General features: G+C 45.3%; 1 protein-coding gene across 11 annotated transcripts in view; it reads right to left on the bottom strand.

Moving 5' to 3' along the window:
* ACTR3B (actin related protein 3B) overlaps positions 1-22,212 on the bottom strand; it is an 87,574-nt gene that overhangs the window by 32,147 nt on the left and 33,215 nt on the right. For 9 of the 11 annotated variants that reach the window (XM_081533549.1, XM_081533554.1, XM_081533560.1 and 6 more), the window contains 5 exons: positions 21,310-21,434; positions 20,462-20,572; positions 7,772-7,867; positions 6,742-6,849; positions 464-607 (listed from right to left, as the gene is read on the bottom strand). In XM_081533549.1, coding sequence (XP_081389675.1) covers positions 464-607; positions 6,742-6,849; positions 7,772-7,867; positions 20,462-20,572; positions 21,310-21,434 — 584 coding nt within the window. The remainder of the gene's footprint in view (positions 1-463; positions 608-6,741; positions 6,850-7,771; positions 7,868-20,461; positions 20,573-21,309; positions 21,435-22,212) is intronic. The other 2 variants (XM_081533553.1, XM_081533557.1) reach the window with 1 other exon arrangement.

Genomic DNA, 22,212 nt, shown 5'->3' with positions numbered 1-22,212 from the left:
GCTGATCAATGACTCCACCCTGGAACAGCATTACTCTAAGCTGAATTCACAGGGCTCAGAACCACACACTACAGGTGCTGGAAATCCATCTAAACACTGGCTGCCTTAACCGGACCCCTGACGTCACTGCTGCTGCTGCTCCCTAAGATAGAGATGAACTTGGAGGGAGGGGAGGCAGACACACCCAGCTTACTGAAGTTCTAACCTAATTAGGCTTCTTGAAATGATGGTGGCCTGGGTCTGGTGCTCAACCCCGGCCACCAAGCTGCTCTCATTTACAGCGGGAACCCCCGGCAAGCATAAACAGATGGAGACCCACGTTCTCGGGGAGGGAGGAGGAAGGAAGATGAAACCGGGGCGGGGTGGGGGGGGTCGGGAGGGTGGCAGCAAAGGAAGCCTCCAAACACCATTTCTCTCACCCCCAGATGGGCCTGCCCCCCCCCCCCCCCCCCCCCGTCTCTACCTTGATGGCTTTGGCAGTCTCCAGCGACTGCTCCGGGGGGATCCCCGCCTCCCGCTCCCGCAGCAGCTGCTGGATGAAATAGGTGATGTCCCGCCCTGCGATGGGGATGTGCTTGATGCAGCTTCCAATCACGTAGCCTTCTGCCTAGGAAAGGAGAGGAGGGGAGGCCTGTGAGCAACTCCAGGAGCCACAGGCTCCCAGCGCTGAGTCAGCCCTGCCTGCCCGGCACCACGGCGTTTCCTGCGGCCACACTCTGCAGAGGGCTCGCTCGGGCCTGGAGGTAAGCGCAGTTCCCTTAGTAGAACCTGACGTTTTTGTGAAGAATGTGAAGAGAAAACCCTGTAAAACAGTTCATTTCCAAAAAGTACGGCTGCCTGTCAGAACAACAGATGAATCCTCCTTTTGCTCCTCTAACGAAAAGGAAAAGGTTTTATTCATAAGAGTTACAGCAACTAGAAATGGACCTGTGGTGAAAAGTCAGCAATCTGGTTAGCGGACAGGACGCGGATTCCAGCAACCTGGACTCAGTCCAGTCCCACCGGTGTGGGCTGAGGGACCGTGGATGCTGGTAACACGTTTCAGCCTTGGCGCCTGCATCCATAATGTGGGGCAAATGGGGTTTATGTTGATGATACAGCCTTCATGGGTAAGTCCAGCACCCAGCCCTGTCCGGGGCAGGCAGAAAGCACCCAATAAGCGGCCTCCTCTACCGTACAATAAGCGGGACTGCTCAGGGATGACTCTGGTCAGCTCACCTGAATGCTCTGCCGCGGGGGACCATGCTGGGATGGGCTGGGCCGTCCTCCGCCGGTGCCAGCAAGGGAGTCGCAGCCCAGCGCCCCCGCCCACTGTCCTGTGGGCACAGCTGCCACAGAAGCCAGGCTGGGCGCCTCCAGCTCGCTCCAGGGAGCTGATGGTCAGAGAGAAGCCCGACCCCAGCTTCCTCGAGTGAAGAAGGGACCCTCAGAGTCTCCCATGAAGCCCCGTCTCCTCGGCCACATGCCCCTGGGGACAGAACGGATGGAGGTGGCTCCACGTTACAGCGTGTCAGTCCTAACAACTGTGAGCACAGACACCATCACCAGTTAAGCTGCAGGAACAAGTCCCTGAATTCCTCTTGGGGTTTCTTCTGACGGAACTCCGTCTAGCAGAGAAGCTGTGGCCTTTCCAAAGGGTCCAAGACACTTATTAAATATTTTAAGATTGAGATAAAAGATATGAACAAATTACTAAAATAATAAAAGATCAACATAAACACTCATAAGAATATGAGCTCTCTCTGACTCAAACTACTCACAATTTTTATATTTTTTATAATCTATGACTTGTGTTAGTCACTCAGTCTTTGTAACCCACCAGGCTCCTCTGTCCACAGAATTCTCCAGGCAAGAATACTGGAGTGGGTAGCCTTTCCCTTCTCCAGGGGATCTTCCTGACACAGGGATCAAACCCAGATCTCCCGCATTGCAGGCAGATTCTTTACCATCTATGCTTTATATATAACACGGCAAAGGCTAATACAGTTTTGCCATGAGAACGCACTGGTAATAGCAAACACCCTATTCCAACAACACAAGAGAAGACTCTACACGTGGACATCACCAGATGGTCAACACCAAAATCAGATTGATTATATTCTTTGCAGCCAAAGGTGGAGAAGCTCTATACAGTCAGCAAAAACAAGACCAGGAGCAGACTGTGGCTCAGATCATGAACTGTTTATTGCCAAATTCAGACTTAAATTGAAGAAAGTAGGGAAAACCACTAGACCATTCAGGTATGACCTAGATCAAATCCCTTATGAGTATACAGTGGAAGTGACAAATAGATTGAAGGGACTAGACCTGATAGACAGAGTGCCTGATGAACTATGGACAGAGGTTTGTGACATTGTACAGGAGACAGAGATCAAGAAAATCCCCATGGAAAAGAAATGCAAAAAAGCAAAATGGCTGTCTGAGGAGGCCTTACAGATAGCTGGGAAGAGAAGAGAAGCGAAAAGCAAAGGAGAAAAGGAAAGATATTCCCATCTCAATGCAGAGTTCCAAAGAATAGCAAGGAGAGATAAGAAAGCCTTCCTTAGTGATCAGTGCAAAGAAATAGAGGAAAACAACAGATTGGGAAAGACTAGAGATCTCGTCAAGAAAATTAGAGATACCAAAGGAACATTTCATGCAAAGATAGGCTCAATAAAGGACATAAACGGTATGGACCTAACAGAAGCAGAAGATATTAAGAGGTGGCAAGAATACACAGAAGAACTGTACAAAAAAGATCTTCACAACCCAGATAATCACGATGGTGTGATCACTCACCTAGAGCCAGACATCCTGGAATGTGAAGTCAAGTGGGCCTTAGAAAGCATCACTACGAACAAAGCTAGTGGAGGTGATGGAATTCCAGTTAAGCTATTGCAAATCCTCAAAGGTGATGCTGTGAAAGTGCTGCACTCGATATGCCAGCAAATTTGGAAAACTCAGCAGTGGCCACAGGAATGGAAGAGGTCAGTCTTCGTTCCAATCCCAAAGAAAGGCAATGCCAAAGAATGCTCAAACTACCGCACAATTGCACTCATCTCACATGCTAGTAAAGTAATGCTCAAAATTCTCCAAGCCAGGCTTCAGCAATACGTGAACCGTGAACTTCCAGATGTTCAAGCTGGTTTTAGAAAAGGCAGAGGAACCAGAGATCAAATTGCCAATATCCGCTGGATCATCGAAAAAGCAAGAGAGTTCCAGAAAAACATCTATTTCTGCTTTATTGACTATGCCAAAGCCTTTGACTGTGTGGATCATAATAAACTGTGGAAAATTCTGAAAGAGATGGGAATACCAGATCATCTGACCTGTCTCTTGAGAAACCTGTATGCAGGTCAGGAAGCAACAGTTAGAACTGGACATGGAACAACAGACTGGTTCCAAATAGGAAAAGGAGTATGTCAAGGCTGTATATTGTCACCCTGCTTATTTAACTTATATGCAGAGTACATCTTGAGAAATGCTGGGCTGAAAGAAACACAAGCTGGAATCAAGACTGCCGGGAGAAATATCAATAACCTCAGATAAGCAGATAACACCACCCTTATGGCAGAAAGTGAAGAAGAACTAAAGAGTCTCTTGATGAAGGTGAAGGAGGAGAGTGAAAAAGTTGGCTTAAAGCTCAACGTTCAGAAAACTAAGATCATGGCATCTGGTCCCATCACTCCATGGGAAATAGAGGGGGAAACAGTGGAAACTGTCAGACTTTATTTTTTGGGGCTCCAAAATCACTGCTGATGGTGACTGCAGCCATGAAATTAAAAGACGCTTACTCCTTGGAAGGAAGGTTATGGCCAACCTAGATAGCATATTTAAAAGCAGAGACATTACTTTGCCAACAAAAGTCCGTCTAGTCAAGGCTATGGTTTTTCCAGTGGTCATGTATGGATGTGAGAGTTGGACTATAAAGAAAGCTGAGCGCCGCAGAATTGATGCTTTTGAACTGTGGTGTTGGAGAAGACTCTTGAGAGTCCCTTGGACTGCAAGGAGATCCAATCAATCCATCCTAAAAGAGATCAATCCTGGGTGTTCATTGGAAGGTCTGATGTTGAAGCTGAAACTCCAATACTTTGGCCACCTCATGCGAAGGGTTGACTCATTGGAAAAGCCCCTAATGCTGGGTAGGATTGGGGGCGGGAGGAGAAGGGGACAACAGAAGATGAGATGGTTGGATGGCATCACCGACTCGATGAACATGGGTTTGGGTAGACTCTGGGAGTTGGTAATGGACAGAGAGGCCTGGCGTGCTGCAATTCACGCGGTCGCAAAGAGTTGGACACGACTGAGACTGAACTAAAAATGAATTCAACCAGTGTTAAATAAGTATCAGCTTCATCACAGCATTAAAAATATTAAAACACCCCACAAAACCAACAACAGGAAAATGAGTGATGCTATACCCAGAGGATGGGCTATTATGTAGTGACTATTTTTTTCACAGAATATTTAACCATAAGCAAAAACACTAGGGATAAACCAATATGCAAAATACAAGTTTAGGATTACACTCTACAATCAAAATACAGAGTCAGATACAGAATATTCTAATTCTGCTTAAAATGTGTGCACATGTGTTTAAGAGCTTAGAAAGATATATAACCAAAAGCATAATGCAGTCCTCTGGGTGGGTATTACAGGTCTTTTTTTTTTCCTTCTCTATTTGTGCAGATTTTGTTCAACAAATGTAATTTTTATAATCAGGAAAATAATGGAATTAAAAAACCGATAAAAAGCTGAACAGCAGCTTTCTCTGTGGGCCTGAACACCATGTAGAATTTTTCTTCTCCTCAACCATATGCAAGAGGGAGGCAAAGAGCTGAGTGCTGTCCAGACCCAGGTCTGCCCTGTCTCTGAGGGCATGACCTCAGCGAGGAGGCCGGCCCTCAGTGGTAACCTTGAGGGTCTCCAACGCTGGGCATGGCCCTCAAGAGCGGGGAGGGCTCAGAGCCCAGCAGAGGGTGCTCCGCTGGTATGGAGAAGGCTCTGCCCCATCTCTCCTCACCCCCGACGCCCGGGCAGGGGGCCGGGCAGGAGGAATGTGGCTTTATCCTCCTGACTGTGGACACAGGAACCTTCCCGTGCAGTGAACTCTGGCCTTCCAGGAATTAAAGCCTGAGCGTGTTAGTATATCACTCCTCGACTGCCTGAAATAAAATGGTGACTGTTTTCTCAATTAAATGAATTGCTTAAAAAACCAGTTTGCATTTTTAAAAGGAGTTACACACACATACCCCCATATACGCAGAAAACACTTGCAGTATCCATTGATAACTAGTAACAGGGTTGAGAGAAGGCAATGGCACCCCACTCCAGTACTCTTGCCTGGAAAATCCCATGGACGGAGGAGCCTGGTAGGCTACAGTCCACAGGGTCGCGAAGAGTCGGACACGACTGAGCGACTTCACTTTCACTTTTCCCTTTCATGCACTGGATAAGGAAATGGCAACCCACTCCAGTATTCTTGCCTGGAGAATCCTAGGGACGGCGAAGCCTGGTGGGCTGCCATCTATGGGGTCACACAGAGTCGGACACGACTGAAGTGACTTAGCAGCAACAGGGTTGAATCTGAGTCTGGAGGAGGAAGATGAGGAATCAGAGGGGGTCTGACTGTCTGTCCACTGTGTGCCCCCTGCAGGCAGCTTCGATTCATCTTTAAAAATGCAAACTTCAAATAATTTGCTTCCCTGGTGGCTCAGCTGGTAAAGAATCCGCCTGCAATGAGGGAGACCTGGGTTCAATCCCTGGGTCAGGAAGATCCCCTGGAGGTGGGAACAGATACTCACTCCAGTATTCTGGCCTGGAGAATTCTTGGACTGTATAGTCCATGGGGTCACAAAGAGTTGGACACGACTGAGCGACTTTCACTTTCAAGTAATTAATTTAAATAATCCACTGGACAGAAGAAAAAACAAATACTGTCTCTTGAAGCCTGAATTAAGAAATCACTTCTCTAATACTTTGAAATCTAAAACCAAAAAATGACATTGCAGGGTATTCTGCAGGCCAAAATGAACAATCATACCTTGAAAGTGAAAATCAGTCATGTCCGGCTCTGCAACTCTATGGATTGTAGTTCCTCTGTCTGTGGGATTTTCCAGGCAAGAATACTGGAGTGGGATGCCGTTCCCCTCTCCAAGGAATCTTCCTGACCCAGGGATCACACCTCAGTCTCCTGCATTGCAGGCGGATTCTTTACCATCTGAGCCACCAGGGAATCTCCCTTTCTTGGCTCTTAAATAAGAAGCAAGAAGCGATTCCTCTAAAGCAGGAGCTGGGTGAAGCTACCCACCTCTTGTCACAGGACAAAGAAGTCATCCTGAGCTACTGTTACCCAAGCGGACAGCTCAGAACATGAGCCAGGAAGACCCCCTGGTGATGTACCCCGGGATCAAAGAGGTCATCCTGAGCTACTGTTACCCAAGCGGACAGCTCAGAACATGAGCCAGGAAGACCCCCTGGTGATGTACCCCGGGATCACACGGAGCTGAGGAGACCCCAAACCACTGTTGACATTCTGACTGCAGGAACCTCCCACTGCGGATCTCAAGCTGCCAGCACCACGGACACTGGGAGTCATCTTCTTTCTCACAGTCCTGGGTTTAAAGCTCCTGTTACCTTTGCTGAGTACAGCCATGTCTTCTAAAGTGGTGTCTTGACTCCAGAAGGGTGGTTTCCCTTCGTCTCTTCCCTCACCTCGATTGGGTGAGGCCCACAGAGTGAAGCCCTGAATCTGCTGCTTACCACTGGGATGGCGTGGGTGACCCCATCCCCGCTGTCGATGACGATCCCCGTTAACGTGCGTTCGCCCACCTGTCGCGATGTCCACGAGGCGGCCAGGGCCAGCACTGCCTGCACGGGAGACACGGAGACCATGAGCCTTCAGGGAGACTCTTCCAAAGGCCTTCACCTGAGGGTTCTCAGGTTCAGTCAAACCTTCTCTTACTCAACAAATCTGAGTAACTCCTTCCCTTCCCCACCTGCCATCTTCCCCCCAGAATTCAAATCCCAGTCCCATGGGGGACTAACATGCAAATTCTGTAGACTTCATCTGAGGAGTCAAGCTTCCCACAAAATAAACCAGAGTCTTACAAAGAAAAGCTGGTGAGAACCACCAGAGGCCGTGGCATGTGCTATCTCCCAGATTAATTTTCTATGTAACTCCTTGTTCTCCTTTTTCTTAGAAGTGAAGGACCAGAGTATGCAGAAAATATTTTGGAGATACTTTTTAAAAATTTATTCCCCAAAATCTGTTTCTTTCTATATCGTGGCAGATAAATAACAACAAACAAAACCAACAAAAACCGCACATTAAGAACAATTAGCTTCTGCAAGCTCATGGGGCCCAAATCCCAAAGGGGTACTCTCTAGAGACCCTTGTTTTGTTTTTCAGCAGATTCTACAGCATCTTTTCTTTTTTATGATCAGAAGTGAAAGAAGCCAAAAAAGAACCACTGTCTCGAGCTTGTCACACAAAGAATACCTTAGATGCTAATGTATGTGAAAAGACAAAAGCTGGGCAACTCCATACCAGCAATAAAAACATAGATCACAGAACACGTTTGGTACAGCGTTCGAGTTCAAACCCAAACACTGTGTGTGTTTGTATGTGTGTGTTTCAGTATGTCGGTTTGTATATGTGGGTGCATGTGTGTGTGGAGGGTGCAGAACAGGAAGAACACACGGCAGGCTCACAACAGGGGCCTTTAGAATCGCCTTCCACTATGAGACAGCCAAGGATATTTAAGAATCATAAAAATCACCCTGCTTTTACCTGAACTGCAATGTAGAGTCCTGGGACATTAAACGATTCAAACATAATTTCTGCCAGATACTCTCGATTTTCTGGTGTATTCAGTGGCGGTTCTGTCTGTAAGAAAACATTCACTGTATGTAGTGTTCACTCACATTTCATGTCACTACAACAGAATCGTAGAAAGTTACCCGAAAATCATGATAACTAGGCTGCTGTACCATTTCCTAATTTCACAGGCAGGGCACACCCAGAGAGCACTCTAAAGTAATCTGTACGTTAAGAAACAGTCTTACAGGTTGGCTCAGAAGCTTTGACACAGCAGAGGAGACCTCTCTAAACACTTCCGCTCTTGTTAGCCACCCCCAAAACGAGACCCAGACACAGAAAAGGAAACTCGACCTTCGATAAAGCAGCACCCACACACACTGCAACTGAGGAGACCTGCGGCGAGTTGCCAAGGGCAGTAACACCCCCCCACTCTCCCCGAGACGAGAGAAGACACCAAGAAGGGGGAGGACCGGTGAGCCCAGACCGCAGGCCAGCCACACAGGTCCCCAGAGAAGAGCCGAAGCAGGGCGCCCCCGCGCGGAACAAGACCAGTCTGAGCAGAAGAGCTGAGAAGCCTCCCTCCCCGAGCCCCAGCTGCCCTGAGGGCACAGGCCACAAGGTCAGATGAGGCAGCTCTGCCATCAGCTGCGAGGCAGAAAGACCCACGCAGAAGCAGCTTCGCCCTGACCCGCTTCACCTGCGCCTGGCCCAAACTCACACGCAGAGCTGTCCAGAAGAACTCCCCTCATTCCAAGATGAGGAAAGAACTCAAAGAAACCAGCCAAAGGCCGTATAAAAACACCACAAGAGAAAGGGAGGGAAGACAGAAAAGTAACAGGAAAAACAAATGGCAGACCAAAAACATTTACCCAGAAAAACAGAAAAACACTGAGCAGGTGAAAATCATGGTAAAGACATTTCAGAAAATTCAAATATCTGTTTTAAAATAACCACCATTATCAAAGAGGAGGAAGTAAACAGGATTACAGAAAGAGAAAAAGAATAAATAAACCTGCTTTTTGTCATTCATCAGTATGTTGTGAACACTTTTCCATGTCAATAAATATGGATATACATCATATATTTAAGCTGCAAAAAAAAACAAAGAAAGAAAAAATAAATAAAAGTTCTCTGGGCCTTTAGGCAAAAAATTCCATGTTACCCTTTGTTATAGACTGAGCCGTGTCTCCCAGAATTCCTACGTTGAAGCCCCAACCCTCATGTGAATGCATCTGGAGACAAAGCCTCTAGGGAGGGAAGAGGGTTACATGAGGTCATGGGGGAGCCCTAATTCCTCAGGATTAATGTCTCTGCAAGAAAAGGACGACACACCAGAGAGCTCTCTTTCGCACCTGCAGAGGGAAGACCGTGGAGGACACGGAGAGGTTGCGCCGGACACCAACCCTGATGGCACCTTGACTTCGGACCTAAAGCCTCCAGAGCTCTGAGAGAACACTGTGGGATTTTATCATGCTTGGTCTGAGCAGCCCCTTCATGGATCACTGACTTCTCATGGCGAAGGGGCCTGCATAACTCAATGAAGTGATGAGCCATGCCCTGCAGGGCGACCCAAGATGGACGGGTCACAGTGGAGAGTTCTGACAAAACGTGGTTCATTGGAACAGAAAATGGCAACCTACTCCAGTATTCCTGCCAGGAGAACCTCATGAATAGCATGAAAAGGCAAAAAGATACAGCATCAGAAGATGGACCCCCAGGTTGAAAGGTGTCCAATATGCTACTGGGGAAGAGTGGAGAAATAGCTCCAGATACTTTGGCCCCCTGATGGGAAGAGCTGACTCACTGGAAAAGACCCTGATGCTGGGAAAGACTGAAGGCAAAAGGAGAGGTGGGTGACAGAGGATGAGGTGGTTGGATGGCATTACTGACTCAATGGACATGAGTTTGAGCAAACTCCAGGAGACAGTGAAGGACAGGGAAGCCTGGCGTGCTGCAGTCCATGGGATAGCGAAGAGTCAGACGTGACTTAGTGACTGAACAACAAATGTTCGAGCACACTAAAACGCCCTTAAAGCAGGGAAAGTAAAGCCAGTCTCAGCCATCAGCTCGGACATGTGTGTGCCACTGGGTCACCTACAGGGTCTTCAGGGCAGGAAGGTGTGGCCACACTGCCAACCAATTGTGTTGCAAAAACAAAGCTTCCCTGGGGGCTCAGCTGGTAAAGAATCTGTCTACAATGCAGGAGACCTGGGTTCGATCCCTGGGTTGGCAAGATCCCCTGGAGAAGGGAAAGGCTACCCACTCCAGTATTCTGGCCTGGAGAATAGTCCATGGGGTCACAAAGAGTCGGAAACGACTAAGCGACTTTCACTTTTAAACATATAAGAACCTGGGAGAATCTCATTCCTATGAAGCTTTCCTGAATTAACTATTAGGAGATAAGCTTTAGCCAAACAATAAAAATGCAAAAATTACAGCCAATGACTCACAGTGAGAAATTAATCCATTTAAGATGTAGGAATAACAATTTTTCTTTTCTGAGAATTACAGCTATAGAGCAGAATTAAACACTGTAAATTAAAACAGCAGAACCAGTATTGAGTTGAGAGGTATACATGGAAAGGGGCAAAGAATAAAAAGATATTGATACCCTTGTATCATGGAATCAAAAAATAATTGTTTTATTGATAGAGTATCACATACATTAGTATACATAACATTATAGATGTAAATATTAAAATGTTTAGTGAAAGTGTTACCCAGTTGTGTCCAACTCTTTGCAGCCCCATGAACTACAACCAGGCTCCTCCATCTGTGGAATTCTCCAGGCAGGAATACTGGAGTGGGTAGCCATTTCCTTCTCCAGGGGATCTTCCTGACCCAGGGATTGAACCCCAGTCTCCAGTACTGCGGGCAATTCTTTACCCTCTGAGCCACCAGGGAAGCCCAGTGTTTAGTAACAATCAATCCAAAGCAAGTGACAGAGGAAAGAAAGAGGAGGTAAAAAAATGTGGAAATGTAGCAACCTAGTCACTAAGCACAGGAGGAAGTAGTCACCCCTACAAATACAAGTAAATATGCAAAAGTATAGCTACATTAAAAAAATTTTTAAATACTGAGTCTTGGAACAAAAAAAGGGAAATACCAGAAAAATCCAAATCTGGATTGTAGATGAATTAGCAGCATCACATCAATGTTGATTTTCCAGTTTTGATAATTACACTGCAGTTATGAAAGATGTTAACAGAGGGAGCTGGAGGAAGAATATATGGAAGTAATGTGTAAAGATTTTTTAAAAACTCTCTGAAGTCTAACATTCAAAATATTTTAAACTGTACAAATAAAAGTAACTAAAACAATTTTTAAAAATTGCTGAATTATCAGAAAGAACTCACCCAATAGAAATCAATGAGAAAAATCAAACCTGAGTTTTCAAACATGAATACACAAACAATGCACATCAAAACCAGAAACCACAGCAGGCAGCAAAACTGAGCTGAGGCCACACCAGCTCGGCTAAGAGGAGAGCTCTGTGGTCCACATCCCGCCCCCTTCCATTTCCCTAAGTTTGGAAAGTGACTTCCTCTCTCTATGCGCAATTAGCAATGACCTCACAGGAGCCTAAACCAGGGCAGCACCTGGCACGTGGCAGGTTATTACCAAAAGCATCAGCAAGTAGCAGTGAGAAACACGCCTACTAGCAACACAGTCTCTTGGCTAAGACCATGAAATAAAATCACATTACACTGTCCAGGCAAAAAAACAACAAGTGCCTCAAAGAGGCACCGTTCCTAAGATCGGAAAAAACCTAAATGCTCATCACTAGGAACTGATGTAACAAATGAAACCATGTCCATAAACACAATCTTCCACAGCAATTAAAAAGTATGGGCTCTGTGGGTGCTGATACGAAACACTCTCTCGAATAAGCTGTTAAATGAACACTCCTAGGTGTTCTTCTGTGTCAACAACTTCAAAAAAAAATAAAACAAGGTGTGTGGTGGAGAGGAATGGGAGCCGCTTGAAGGGCAGAGTGTCAGACTGTGAGTTGGGAACGTTCCAGAGACCTGTCACAGCACAGGGTGAACAGAGGTAACACCGCTGGACTAAACTAAACACTTACATACTGTTAAAGAGGTACATTTCACGTGATGCTTTTCATCACAATGGAGTTGAAAATAAACTAACAAAGCCGAGGTGCACAGCAGTGTGTGTACCTCGTTACCACGGGACAAAGCAAGTTCACGCGCAGTCCCCGTGCCTGCACACTAAGCTCTCTGGTTAAGACCCAGGAAAGGCGGGCTCCTCTCAGGAACGTGTCCTCTCAGGACGGAAAGCTGGGAGGCAGCAGAGCTGAGAGGAGACACTTCCAGGGGACTGGGAGTCCTCTGCACCTCCTGCCTTCCCTGCCGTGTGCCGTCTCTTCAAACAAGTCAGTCAGTCTTTAGTTCAGACTCCTGTGTAGCCACTAAGGCAAAGCTCAAACACAGTGCCCCAAGCAAGTTTTAATTACTACAATTAGAATCAATATATTCCCCGGATGAGAGAGAAGGCAATCTTAAGGAAGAAATAATACGAGTCATCAAAAGCAGACTGCAAATAAGGGATGTAAAAGTCACCCAACAACATGCAACTTATTTTAACGTGCCAACCTCAAGGTGTTGAGATTAAACCCATTACTCCCTTAAAAAACCCCAAAACCCAGCACATAGTTGGCCCAGTGTTATGACTACTATTTTACATTTCTTTCATTTAAAGCACATGAGTAATAGCTGCAGGTTTGAACAGTACTGGCTACCAAATATCTCAAAGTACTTCCTATCAACCTGAAAAACAAAGGTTGTTGGTGGGGTTAAATAACTGAGTAAATACACGCAAATACTGAGTGGGGGAGGCGCAGGGCACAGAGCAGGTGCTGGGTAAATGCCAGCTGTACTACCAACAACATAACTCTTACCAGAAGAAATTCTTAACTACAGAGATCTACAGAATCTTTTCTCTGAGGAGGAATGCAAGCACCTCAGTAAGTACACTTTATAAACAAACATTTAAACTAAGTAGAGGGGAAAAAGGATCAAGGGAAGACAAAAACAGCATGAAAAGCGTGCGTGCTAACAGGGAGTGTTTCCCGTCTCCCGGATGAGAGCTGCCTGTTTGGTTTGAAGCAAAAACTGAGCCTACGGAAGACGTTCCCAGCAAGAAAACAGACGAAGCCAGGCTCCTGGATTCTTCCTGGGTTTGAGTTCAGTGTCAACTGGTGCTCCAAATAAATCCCAGACAGAAATTACATGTCAACATCAAAGGAAAATAGGCTTACTACATAAAAATTCACAGGTATAGATGTTCAAAAACATAATGTGCAAAGGGGGGAAAAAGTGATAAAAACAAGTATTGCTCCTGACAAAGGTTGCTACCTATTATACGTTAAGAGTTCACAGTATAAACAAAATGTGGTACACACATACAACAGAATATTTATCAGCCCTAAAAAGGATGGAAATTCTGATACGCTACAATGTGGCTGAACCCTGAAGACGTTATACTAAGTGAAGCAAGCCAGTCACGAAAGGACAAATACTGTACCAGTCTGCTTGTATGAGGGCCTGGAACAGCTGCAGTCACAGAGACACAAAGTAGGACTGGGGAGCAGGGGGAGGGAAAGGGGGGAGTTGTTCTTTAACAGGGTCGGGGTGCCAGTCTGGAAGGTGAGCAAGTCCTGGAGGTGGACGGTGGTAACAGCTGCACAACAATGTGAACGTGTTCCATTCACCACACCAGACGTTCAAAACGGGTAAATTTTACGGTATGTACATTTTATCGTAAAAGAAACTTTTGTTGTTCAGTCTGTCAGTCATGTCCGAATCCCTGTGACTACATGAACTGCAGCAAGTCAGGCTTCCCTGTCCTTCACCATCTCCTGGAGTTTGCTCAAAATCATGTCCACTGAGTCAGTGATGCCATCCAACCATCTCTTCCTCCATCGTCCCCCTCTCCTCCTGCCTTCAATCTTTCCCAGCATCAGTCTTTTCCGATGAGTTGCATCAGGTGGCGAAAGTATTAGAGCTTCAGCTTCAGCATCAGTCCTTCCAATGAATAATCAGGGTTGTTTTCCTTTAGGATGGACTGGTTGGATCTCCTTGCATTTCAAGGGACTCTGAAGAGTCTTCTCCAGCACTACAGTTCAGAAGTACCAATTCTTCAGTGTTCAGCCTTCTTTATGTTCCCCCTCTCACATCTATACATGACTACTGGAAAAACCATAGCTTTGATTAGACAGACCTTTGTCAGCAAAGGTGGCTTCCCTGGTGGCTCAGATGGTAAAGCGTCTGCCTACAATGCGGGAGACCCGGGTTCAATCCCTGGGTCAGGAAGATCTCCTGGAGAAGGAAATGGCAACCCACTCCAGTATTTTTACTTGGAAAATCCCATGGATGGAGGAGCCTGGTAGGCTACAGTCCATGGGGTCGCAAAGAGTCGGACATGACTGAGCAACAAAGAGTTGTCAGCAAAATAATGTCTCTGCTTTTTAATATGCTCTCTAAGTTTGTCATAGCTTTTCTTCCAAGGAGCAAGCGTCTTTTAATTTCATGGCTGCAGTCACCATCCACAGTGATTGTAGAACCCAAGAAATAAAACCTGTTACTGTTTCCACTTTTTCCCCATTTATTTGTCATGAACTAATAGGACCAGATGCCAAAATCTTTCTTCCCTGGTGGCTCGGACAGTAAAGAATCACCTGCAGTGCAGGAGACCTGGGTTCAATCCCTGGGTTGGGCAGATCCCCGGAGAAGGGAATGGCTACCCACTCCAGTACTCTCTTGCCCGGAGAACCACATGGACAGAGGAGCCTGGTGGGCTGGTACATGGGGTCACAAAGAGTTGGATGCGACTGAGTGACTAGCACGTTAAAAAAAACTTTTAGGTTAAAAAAAAAGTTCATAGAAATCACAGCAATAGGAAAAGCAATATAACACTGACATGTAAAACCACAGCACAGGACATGAACAGGCAATTCACAAAAGAGGAAGGACAAGTAACACACGAAAAAAGGTTTAAGGCCCAAGTTATTAAAAATGCAAATTAGTGTCAAATAATCAAAAATATTAATACAGCTCTGACAAGAGTTCAAATAATGTGGTCTCTTGTACACTGAAGATTTCAGCATGAAATGGTACGCTAAAGATTCAAAATTGTTAATACTTCTAGACCCCAAAATCATATTAATACATAACCTTTATATTTTTGACATAAAAAGTGTTCTAAATATAGAAAAAACTATGCAAAGCTTACTTCATATTCAGTTCAGTCGCACAGTCGTGTCCCACTCTTTGCAACCCCATGAACCGCAGCACGCCAGGCCTCCCTGTCCATCACCAACTCCTGGAGTCCACTCAAACTCACGTCCATCAAGTCAGTGATGTCATCCAACCATCTTATCCTCTGTCGTCCCCTTCTCCTCCTGCCCTTAATCTTTCCCAGCATCAGGGTCTTTTCCAATGAGTCAACCCTTCGCATGAGGTGGCCAAAGTATTGGAGTCTCAGCTTCAACATCCGTCCTTCCAGTGAACACCCAGGATGGATGTCCTTTAGGATGGACTGGTTGGATCTCCCTGCAGTCCAAGGGACTCTCGAGAGTCTTCTCCAGCACCACAGTTCAAAAGCATCAATTCTTCGAAGCTCAGCTTTCTTCACCGTCCAGCTCTCACATTCATACATGACTACTGGAAAAACCCTAGCCTTGACTAGACAGACCTTTGTTGACAAAGTAATGTCTCTGCTTTTAAATATGCTATCTAGGTTGGCCATAACCTTCCTTCCAAGGAGTAAGCGTTTTTTGATTTCATGGCTGCAATCACCATCAGCAGTGATTTTGGAGCCCCCCAAAATAAAGTCTGACACTGTTTCCACTGTTTCCCCATCTATTTCCCATGAAGTGATGGGACCAGATGCCATGATCTTAGTTTTCTGAATGTTGAGCTTTAAGCCAACTTTTTCACTCTCCTCTTTCATTTTCATCAAGAGGCTCTTTAGTTTTTCTTCAGTTTCTGCCATAAGGGTAGTGTCATCCGCATATCTGAGGTTATTGATATTTCTCCCGGCAATCTTGATTCCAGCTTGTGTTTCTTCCAGCCTAGCGTTTCTCAAGATGTACTCTGCATATAAGTTAAATAAGCAGGGTGACAATATACAGCCTTGACGTACTCCTTTTCCTATTTGGAACCAGTCTGTTTACTTCATATTACTTCTTATAAAACCAAGAAATTGGAAGTAAAAGTAAACATCTAAAAATAGTGGAACTGCTAAACAGGAAATATTCACTGGATAGAGGATTATATAGCCATTAAAATGAAGATTACGAAAACCTCTCCCCTAATGGGGGGAGACGGATCGAAAACACAATATTGATGCAAAAACATATAAAAACACAGTGAAAAGATTAAATTAAGATATGCTAAATATTAAAATGTATGTTAATGGCACAGGGGTGTGAAAAGTCCCACAGATACCTTCCAAATTTTCTAATTCACACTTACAGTCCTATACTAAAAAATCTTTACAAGTGTTGTGAAATCTGGGGTTACAGCTTGTGTGCAAAGTCCACAGAAACGCCCAGTACAGCTGTCTGATGTATTTATCCAGACGGAGAGACTCACAGAGGCAGCGCGGCCAGCAGAGCCGGGGAAGTGGCCTGCTGGCTCCCAGCACAGGCAACCTAGCCACACCCGGCCGGAGTATTAAGACACTGAATGCGATCTTGTCTGGCCACTGTCTTCATGCACACAGTCACATCATTACGGCAGGCACTGCGAGTTCCCTACCCAGCATCCAGTCTCCCTTCTGCTGTAACGACGGACCACTAATCAATCATGGGCCCAGAGGAAAAGCATTTCCCAGACTTCCTCCTGGACAGGGATGGCTAAGTGAGTAAGTTCTGGCCAACAAGAAGCTAAAGCTGGCGGATGTGGCTTCTAGGAGAGCTCCTTACAAGGTTGAAGGGAGATTCAAGTAGTAGACTCCCTTCTGCTGCTCTTAACACCTTCCTGGAATGCAGAGGTGATGACTGGAGCTGCAGCAGTCAATCTGTGATCATAAGTAACCTTCGAGTGGAAGCCATGTGCTAAACAGATCTCTAATGACACAAGGAAGCTGCCCTGCTTACTACAAATGTATTTAAGAAAAATATAACCCTTAACTTGCTTAAACTGCTGCATTTTACACTTTAATTACTTGCTACCAAACAATTCACCATCTGGGAAGAATTTACCTTAAAATCTGTATACTTCCATTTAAGGGAATGTTTACAACATAATTAGGTTCTCCTGGTTCCCCAATTAAATTCAGCATTATTAAGGGCAAATTCTCATGGGTTCTGAGAATCATAATCATAAATCCATTTTTTCTCAATCCTCCATTTCCTTTATGTTTACCACTCATAACTGCTCCTTTAGGACACCAATCTAAATGAAGCTTTCCCAAACCATTATTTATTATGAGATCTAAACTGGAGATATCAAATTCTTATTTTTTAATACTGAAACATATGATTAAAATGTCACATGAACACAAGTTATACACACATTTTTATTCATTAATAATGGTGACACATGATCTGGTATTAATTTGAAAATGAATGAGTTAATCAGTACCATAAAACCAATCCACATTTCTGGATGAAGAAAGCAAACTGAACACATGTGCCTAACATTGGTCCACCCCCAAGACTGTAACTGCAGTGAAGAAACCTTTTTAAAAGTATAAATCCTCAAGGCGGGGAGAACAGGAGAGGTGATGACAAGCCGCTGGGAGGTGGGAAGCACGTGGTCAGGGATGGGACCGAGCGAACCCGGGGCCGTCCACCTCCGCTCCAGCCAGTGACCACCACGCTGGACAGAATGGGTCCACATCACTCTCAAGAGTCCGGAAGGGAACCACCACAGAGGGTCAGGACACACACGGTCACGGGCAGTGTGAGGGAGGCTGGAGAGCTGGTACAGCATCGCTTCTGGGAGTGTCTGTGAGGTGTCTCAGGGAGGGAGGAGCAGTCAGGGGGCTGAGTAGAGAGACACGCCTTCACTCACGTGGGCAGGCATCACCCAGGCCACTGAGGACCCCAAGGAAGAAAAACATGAAGGAAGGGCAGTTCTCTCTGAGCTGGCATGTCCATCTTTCCTGCTCCTGGTTCTCGGGCATTCATGCTGCTTGCTCTTCGTCCTTGACACATATTCAAAAAGTGCAAATCTCTCTAACGAGACAACTCAATTCCCACTCCAGAGCACCCCAAGGTTCTAACACACGCGATTCTGTTTTGAGCTCTGGGCATATCAGTGTTGGGAGAAAAGGGCAGGACTCCCATGTGCTATCTGCTCAATCCACATGACCGACAGGAGCTGAGTCTTTGAAACATCTTGAAAAACATGAGCCGTGATGAGATCATTCTCACACTGTCCAGGCATCTGGTCACCGCAGCCGGAAAGAACAATTTGGGGAACAACTGAGGACCTTTAATTTAACCCCGTTGGCTTCTCTTACCCAAGAAGCCCTCATCTGATGCCACAGTTTCGTAAATGTCTTCAGCTGACTTTCAGACTTGACCATACATCTCTCTACACCAGCTTCACCCTCACCCTGGAACTTCCCCATTAACAGAGGACCTAGGGCACAAACCTGAAAGACATGTACCTTCTCGTTACCTCCTCGGTCACACTGTGCAATGAACTGATTTGGAAAGTTCAAAGCACAGTACATGGAACACAGTATTTTCTGACCTTTAATAAACTTGATTATTTTTGAATGTTCATTTTTGGCCAATGAACTTTTCCATATTCATATGAAACATCTCCCATTTCTTTCAAGAACATGGTTTATCTTGTGCACGTATACATGCTCAGTCGTGTCCGACTCTTTGTGACCCCATGGACCGTAGCCCACCAGGCTCCTCTGTCCGTGGCATTTCCCAGGCAAGAATACTGGAGTGGGTTGCCAGGTGGCATTTTCTTCTCCAGGGGATCTTCCTGACTCTGGGATCAACCTCACATGTCCTGTGTCTCCTCGCTGGCGGGCGGCGTCTTTACCACTAGTGCTTCCCAGGCTGATGCAGGCTCAAGCAGAAAAAAATTTCTTGTAGGAAACGTTTCCTATGGGCTGTGTCCTAGCAGTGTGCATCTGCCCCACAGGCTGAGAGCAGGCATCCCCTGAGTGGAGGGAGAAGGGACCTCTGGCAGGGAAGCTGGGGCAGACAGAAGGAAGCTGCTGGGCGGCACCTCCCCCTAAAGTCCTGTCCAGCAGGTAGGTAGTTACGTGATGTGCAAGAGAAGGGGAAATGCCAAATGTGACAAGTGGGAACCTGTGGTTTGCTCTGGCTGTAAAGATAAAGCCGCTCAGACATACTGTCAGCTTCCTGGCTCCAATTCTTTTACATAAACCACTGTAGATGCACAGGAGAGAAAATGCACATGGCCAGTAAAACACGGTACTCACCCTCAACAATTCCTAGTTTTGGTGACATAGCCAGAAAAAAAAGATCAGAGAGCCTTCAAGGACTTGCTCTAATAGATATTAAATACACAGATTCCATCAACTACCACAATAGTCTTTGTAGTTAACATATTTTAAGCCAGATAATTCTAAAGAACACTCCATATTTAACATTAGCGAGAACTATATAATTGGACCAGGGACCATTTGACAATGTACTTGCATGGAAAAAATCCAAAGCTAAATTATGTAGGTTTTAATGTGCAACTTATGTTGCGTGCAATTGCTCTCCATAACACAAGTGATTTCTACGTGCAATTAATTTTAACTTAAAAAGAACATTTCATGGAAGGGAACATGTGATGTTGAGGAGAACAATTGGGAAAGATTCCATAACGAGAGATTTCTTTTCATTTCTCTGTCATGTTTTATCTTGTTTGAACAAGATCAATTAAGCACCCCACGATCAGGGACCATAACTCAGCTCAATTTTATTTTAGAGTAAGATTTAAATCCTGGCAAAGTAACATCTTGACTCAGTTTCCCCCCATGTAGGAAGCAAAATCAGAGTGGCACACTCACTTCAGAAGGACATCTGAGGACAGAGCTGGCTTCCCACCCAAATCCATTCCTCCTCCATTTCCGGTGCCACTGGAGGCCCATTTACGTACCTACCCCCCTGGGGCCCGGTGACCAGACGTGGTTCCCGCATCAGCCCCAGGGAGAATCTTGGTTAACCCATACCTGTGAAGGTCACTGCACTCCCGCTGCGAGGGACCAGGTTAGGCATTGATGGATGGCACAAATCTCCCAGAAAGGTTTCTGGGAGGGGATACTTAATTCTTACGAAGCACTTCTACGTCTGAACGCCAACACACCAAGAGGTGATACAGGAACTTGGGCTGACGTCCCGGGCCTGAGGGAACCAACATGAAAGGCCAAACTACTGCCTTAGGCTGGTTGTCGCCTCCCGTCTCTGAGCTGCTGAAATAACCAGCCCTGGAGCGGCCTGAATCTGGCCTTCCCATTTTGTGAGACAATAAGCCCCTTTTGGTTCTAGATATTTTTGCTGAGCCTTCCGTCATTTACCCAAAAAGTACCCCGATTCATATAAACAGCTTCAGCAGGAATTTAAAGCTCTGCAGGGAAGAATGAAACTTGGACTTACAATCTAAGCAACTTGGAATTTACAGGGATGTATTCCTCTTAGTTCCAGTCACTCACCATTAAAAAATAATGATCCTCAGGTTCAGCTCGAAGATATTTAAAAATCACTTGTTCCATGAACCTTTCCATCAGATCCCAGTCTTCAATTATTCCATGTCTTATTGGCCACTAAAGCAAGAGAAACCAACCACGTCAAGCTCCAGTTCATATCAGTAAGAGCAACATTTTAACAACAGCACTGGCCCAGGAGAGATGGAAGAAACCCAGTTATTACAGAAAATAGAGCCTTTGCACAGAGAGAATGTTAATTTACATAAAGAAGTAACAGGCATTTTACCAGAAAGATTGTATTAGATTATTGTTTATATTCTACTCCAGTCATTTTTAGTACAAAGAATCGTCTTAACAACGCGATAGGCAACAGATGGGAAAGTACAGCTAACCTACCACACCATTTGATCTGTGGAGTTTGTAGGGGTTTTTTTTAAAACAAATGTCTAGTTAAGTAATTTAGTGCTTCTTTTTCAACTGATCAATTTACACCTTTCCACATCTGGCCGGGTATTTAGTCAACCTGCAATATCCCATGGGGGCAGACCTTGCTTCCCACGCAGTCCAGCATCCCGAGTCAGTTCTGCATCCCGGGGCTGTGTGAGTTCCCCTGCTCGCCCACATCAGAAATACCCGAGTCAAACCAACAACAACAGAAACCTCTTTTCCAACAGAAGAGTAAAATGCACTCCACCGCTCATGAGTACCATCTCCACACAAAGCACCGCTTTGCATCACCTGTCCTGCTGCCCTTTCCGGGCTGTGCTCTCACAGAGGGGTTTACCCTGGTGGCGTCTGTGCTCTCACAGAGGGGTTTACCCTGGTGGCGTCTGTGCTCTCACAGAGGGGTTTACCTTGGTGGCGTATGTGGGTTTATCTATGGCTTCGTCCCCTATGAAGAAGTCCAGGTCGTCAACTCCCCTCAGTACCCTCCTCTGGGCTTGGTCCACCACCTTTGCCGACTCTCTGATGGCGATACCTGAGGGAAAACACCACAAAGCGTCCATCACCACACACGTTCATTCCAACGATCAAGAAAGGATAACATAATCCCTATGCGTGTACAAGTAGAATTTCAACGTTAGGGTTTTATTTGGGGTCAAGCGTGCTCACAGAAAAGACTATTATCGAGGAGTACATAAAGTAATACAAAAACAAGCTATTATGTCCCAGTATTATTTTCAGCAAGGCACAAACGAACTTGACTGGTCTACTTTCAAAGCTGACAAAAGCTGAATTACTAAATTTCTCAGTTTCATCTGAAAAAAAATCCCTCAAGATAGTAAATGAAATGCCCATGGAGTATCAAACAGGTGCCAAAATTTAAAATATTTTAAGGAGTAAACTGAAAAATGACTATATGCTCTCAACTCATATTCATAAAGCTCTATGTCAAATTTAAAATACACTTTTAGTATTGTTACAAAAAACCCTGACTTCTCATTAAAAGAAAAACCAAGAGTTTGCTAACATCTGACAAAAGAAAAGTACAATAATCAAACAACTGTATTATGTAGAAGTATTAATGACTTTTTGGAAATATTTTAATAAGAGCTTAACCTTGATATTTAGAAATATACTTAATAGCAAATAATCATATAAAACTTAGCTCCAGAATTTAACACCTAATGTGGAAAGCCTCACAAAGATTCAATTTTCCGTTTCAATTCCTAGCCCCTGGTTACATTCTGAATTCCTATAAACTCCTCTTCATCAAATTTATTCCAAAACAAATTGGTAAACACTTTTTAAAGGTA

Source organism: Giraffa tippelskirchi, chromosome 10 (genome assembly GCF_054371585.1).
Source record: "Giraffa tippelskirchi isolate mGirTip1 chromosome 10, T2T-mGirTip1v1.2.pri, whole genome shotgun sequence".
Taxonomy (NCBI): domain Eukaryota; kingdom Metazoa; phylum Chordata; class Mammalia; order Artiodactyla; family Giraffidae; genus Giraffa; species Giraffa tippelskirchi.
The sequence above is the reverse complement of the archived record's forward strand: the minus strand, read 5'-3'. Positions and strand labels throughout refer to the sequence as shown.